General features: G+C 39.4%; 1 protein-coding gene across 2 annotated transcripts in view; it reads right to left on the bottom strand.

Moving 5' to 3' along the window:
* Positions 1-3,023: 3,023 nt before the first annotated feature.
* The window catches only part of LOC107758207 (glycosyltransferase-like protein LARGE1), a 36,631-nt gene continuing 34,619 nt past the window's right edge, over positions 3,024-5,035 (bottom strand). For both annotated transcript variants that reach the window (XM_016575889.1, XM_016575890.1), the window contains one exon: positions 3,024-3,453. In XM_016575889.1, the coding sequence (XP_016431375.1) occupies positions 3,256-3,453 (198 nt within the window). In that variant the 3' untranslated portion in view covers positions 3,024-3,255. The remainder of the gene's footprint in view (positions 3,454-5,035) is intronic.

The following is a 5,035-nucleotide window of genomic DNA, read 5'->3' as shown; positions in this document are numbered from 1 at the left end:
GCACTTTTGTGCGCTCAAAATATGATCTTTCGCGTGCAGAATTGTAAGCCCATAGACATGTGGCTGTTTATATTCATATTAAACACACACACATCAATCAGCTAGTGTGCACATACAGCTCAGCACATCAGTACTCACGTACAACCTCAGAAAATACTGAAAAACAATGACACCGCTCAAAGCAACCATCTCATTGAGCGCTCAGAACATCAGTAGTAACACTGCCACCTATGAAACTTGTATGCACAGAAGGGCATAAGGCTTCCACATCAGAACATATCAGCACTTTATTTAGTACAGTGACATGGACGGTTTCCAACTGAATGCAAAACAAACTGGATGGTTGGAACATAGTATCCTTCAGAAGATTTTACTTCAGAAAGGTCACACATAAATGTCCATTAGTAACTTCATCTGCTGGTTTTACTTCTCAGTAGTAAATACAGGAGACTGGGGCTAGTTGTCACAGGGAATATTGTAATTTTGTAATACAGGTTGAACAAGTAAAATCAAAAGTACAATGACATTTGTAGGTTTTTTTAATGGTTTGTGTGTGTATATGTGTGTCAAAATGCTTTAAGAAGAAAAGGCATTTATCAGCCTAACACATTACTTCATACAGTGTGACAACATGCCCCTGTATTGAATTTGAACTGTTTTTGTTTCCAGGACAGTACCGGTGAAAATATACCGTAGTAGCTAATAATAGCTTTCTCTAGACTTTATGGTTTATGTCTATACAGAGACTGACTTTAAAAATAAACCCACCCTGAGAAATAGTCACTAAAGTAAAAAAAAATAAAACAATAATTTGACAACTAGCCCATGTCTGTTCTAATGGACCTGTAATTCTGAATATGAGTAGCATTCATTGCGTTGTTTTCACAGATTCTTTTTTTATTTTTTTATCTGCTCGTATTAGACCCACAACTTACTCCAAGCAAGTATGTAAACAAACACTTCTTCCAAAAATTATCACAATGCAATTGGTAATGCAATGCAAGTGCAAGTGCGTTCTCAGCTTTGCCACAAGGGGCTCTATAGAACATTAGCATGAACGGTCTATGGTCCGTTCCAACCAATAAAATAACACAAAATAAAGCAGCAGTCCTGTGGGTGAGGTCAGCTTCTAAAGATGATCTCACAGGCATACTGTAATGCACACAACACAGACTGTAGCCTATTAAAAGCACTTCATTGTTACACATGTACGCTGCCGAGATGCCTGTTGAAGAACGCATCAAGTTCTAAATATTGTGTACAAACATCTTCCAAATATCTGGTTCACAAAAATTCACAATCATAAATGTGATAAACTGTTGAATGTCAGTATAACATCAGACAGGAAACGTTTTAGAGATGCATGGCATATGAGAACTAATACATAGATGTCTCGGCAATGTTGAGTTTGTGTGCTGTCAAGCGTGGCAAAAAAGGCAAAATATCAACAGGAGCCTGAGTCAGACATGTTGTTGGCTGATAGTCTGCGTACAAAGTAACTACAAAACACACTCATGACACGTTCTGCTACTACATCAGCATCAACTCCACTATCTTTAACAAATTATGAAAAAAAAAAAGAATAAGTCTGTTAATTAAGCCTGTATTTAAGTGCATAAGTCTGTTAGTGTGGTGTGGATGCTCTCTGATGGAGAATGACAGTCAGTAACACTTAAATAACCATCTCTAATGTGTCAATAAAGTGTTCACTTTGGCCTCTCATTACGTATTATTGCCAGTCCGTTGAATGAAGATCCCTGTTTATAACATTTGTTCACATCTGCACTGAGAATGAACACATATCCAGCTACTTCACCACACACAACAACTGTCAACACTGAGAAAGAAACCTTGAATCGAGAGAAAGAGAATAAGAATGAGAGAGAGAGTAAATTGTAAACTGTTAGAGCAATTTTTTGATATAAGAAAAACAGACAAACAGATATGAACAGATTGTTAAGACAGGCAGATCACATAAAGACAGAGTGAGAGCAAGAGAGAGTATATAAGTATATAAGAAGATAGACAGAGATATAGTTAGATTGTTCAACAGTTTGCTAGACAGATATAAACTGACAGATTGTTAGACAGACAAATATAGCCATTGTTAAACAAATACTGTTGTCTGCGCCAATAGCCTTGTGGGCAGCGTGCCAACATACAGCACTACGGGCGTCCCGAGTTCGAATCCCGACTCGAGGACCTTTCCTGATCTGCCTCCCTCTCTCTTTCCCACTTCGCTTCCTGTCAGATCTGATCTGTCTTATCATAATAAAGGCAAAAAAAAACGCCAACAAAAAACAAATACCGTTATAGACAGATTGTTTGATAGAGAGACTGTTGAGATATAGTTGGATAGTTAAAAGGAAAGAGACAGAGAGATGCAGACAGATTGTTAGATAATGAGACAGACATATAGACATTGTTAAAGATATAGCCAGACAAAATGGAAGAGCGATAGACAGATGCTTAGATATAGTTTGTTCGAGATAGAGAGAGATAGATAGTTTAACAATGTTAAACAGATATAGGCAGAAAAACAGGAAGAGAGATGGTTAGACAGTCTGTTAGACAGAAAGATACAGATATACAGAAAGTTTGTTAGATAGACTTATATAGACATCAAACAGAATGAGATATAGACAGCTAGAGAGGCAGACAGATTTAGACAGATTGTTAGATAGATGGAGAGTTTGTTAGACATACAGATATAGATGTAGATATAAAGATACTGGTAGATAGACAGCGAAACACACTGTTAGACAGACAGGTAGAGACAGATAAACTGATTGTAGGGATGAATAGAAAGTGAGATAGAAACAGAGATAGAGGGAAAACACTAAACAGATAAGATTGATAAATGGGTAAGCTAGATAGACAAACAAAGATAAACAGAGATATATAGACAAGCAGATTCAAGGCTTTAATCTGAAGTGCATCAGTGTTGTTGTCCATCATTTATAAGTAACAACAGACCTTATTTATTCTAGAAGTTGCCATTTGTAGGATCTGCTTGCCTTCTCACAAAAGTTCATCAATGACTTCTAATCAGCAGTTTATTTCTCGGCACCTTTGTCAAACACCACTGATAAAAGTGTTATCGGATCCCTGAATGAATGGATGATCACGAGCCGTGCCTCCTAATGACCCTGCAATCTCAGTTTCACTGAACACATCCATAAAGGCGCTGTCACACAGCACTCCTTCATCAGCTCATGGCAGTTATTTTATCGGTTTGCTGAACAATGTGCTCGGCTAGCTGTTGTTATCCACTGTCATGTATTTGAGCGCGGCGAAACCGTAGCGCCGAGACATATTCTGCTGAAACTCCTCCTTCAGCGTCTTCAGACAAGCACGGTACTGTTTGTTCGAGCGGAACTTGGTGATGTCAAAACTGGGCGCGTGAGGCATGTGGATCATGTAGGCGTTGGGCAGAACCACAAACTCGTACTCCTGAAAATACACAACAAACAACATTTAGCACGCTGAAAGATCAGTCAGAGATTTATTTAATGCAGCCTTATATCACAAAGCATAAAATATTACTAAAAATGTCATTCATAGTTCAAGATCATATAATGACTGAAGATAAGAATCATTTCACTCAATTACACTGCGGATTTGTTTAGGACATTTGCTTTATTAGTAGTAGTGTATATATGTAGTAGTATAGTTTGACAGCACTACTATGTAATATATATATATATTACATAGTAGTGCTGTCAAACGATTAATCTTGATTAATCACATCCAAAATAAAAGTTTTTGTTTACATAATATATGTGTGTGTACTGTGTATATTTATTATGTATATATAAATTCACACATATAGAATCAGAATCAGAATCAGAATGAGCTTTATTGCCAGGTATGTTTACACATACGAGGAATTTGTTTTCGTGACAGAAGCTTCCACAGTGCAACAGAATGACAGTGACAGAACAAAAACACAGATAAAAAAAAAAAAAAATAAATAAATAAAATAAAATAAAATATAGAACAAGTAAATAAGGAATACAATATACAAATTGACAATTGTATGTACAGGTATATTACAATAGATAGTTTTGTATGTACAGGTATATATGCGTGTTAGATAAATAAGTGTATGAGTCTATAAATAGTGTTGTGTGTTCCACAGTTATTGTCAAGTGTTCATGAGATGGATGGCCTGAGGGAAGAAACTGTTCCTGTGCCTGGTCGTTCTGGTGCTCAGTGCTCTGTAGCGTCGACCAGATGGCAACAGTTCAAAGAGGGAGTGTGCTGGATGTGAGGGGTCCAGAGTGATTCTGCCAGCCCTTTTGCTCACTCTGGATAAGTACAGTTCTTGGAGAGAAGGGAGAGTTGTACCAATGATTCGCTCAGCAGTCCGGACTACCCTCTGTAGTCTTCTGAGGTCACATTTGGTAGCTGAGCTGAACCAGACAATTATTGAAGTGCAGAGGATGGATTCAATAATAGCAGAGTAGAACTGTTTCAGCAGCTCCTGTGACAGGCTGAACTTCCTCAGCTGGCGAAGGAAGTACAACCCCTGCTGGGCCTTTTTAACAATGGAGTCTATGTGAGCGTCCCACTGCAGGTCCTGAGAGATTGTGGTGCCCAGGAACCTGAATGACTCCACTGCAGTCACAGTGCTGTCCATGATGGTGAGTGGGGGGAGAGCAGGGAGGTTTCTCCTGAAGTCCACGATCATCTCCACAGTTTTGAGCGTGTTAAGCTCCAGGTTGTTAAGACTGCACCAGACAGCCAGCTGCTCGACCAGCATGTCCCGCCGCCACGCGATTTCCCCGTTGAGTCTGCTCTAAACAGCTGAAAGCCCGGCAGACTCAACGCGCTGTCCGGAATGGCGTCATTAAGCCAGGTTTCCGTGAAACACAGAGCAGCAGAGTCTGAGAAATCCTTATTTATCCGGGAGAGCAGAAGGAGTTCATCCGTTTTGTTGAGTAGAGAGCGGAGGTTCGCCAGATGGATGCTAGGCAACGGCGTTCTGAATCCGCACTGCCTGAGCTTCACGAGTGCGCCGGCTCGCTTCCCC

This window comes from Sinocyclocheilus rhinocerous, unplaced genomic scaffold, assembly GCF_001515625.1.
Source record: "Sinocyclocheilus rhinocerous isolate Xijiao unplaced genomic scaffold, SAMN03320098_v1.1 scaffold2219, whole genome shotgun sequence".
Lineage (NCBI taxonomy): Eukaryota > Metazoa > Chordata > Actinopteri > Cypriniformes > Cyprinidae > Sinocyclocheilus > Sinocyclocheilus rhinocerous.
This window is presented reverse-complemented; position numbering and strand designations above follow the sequence as displayed.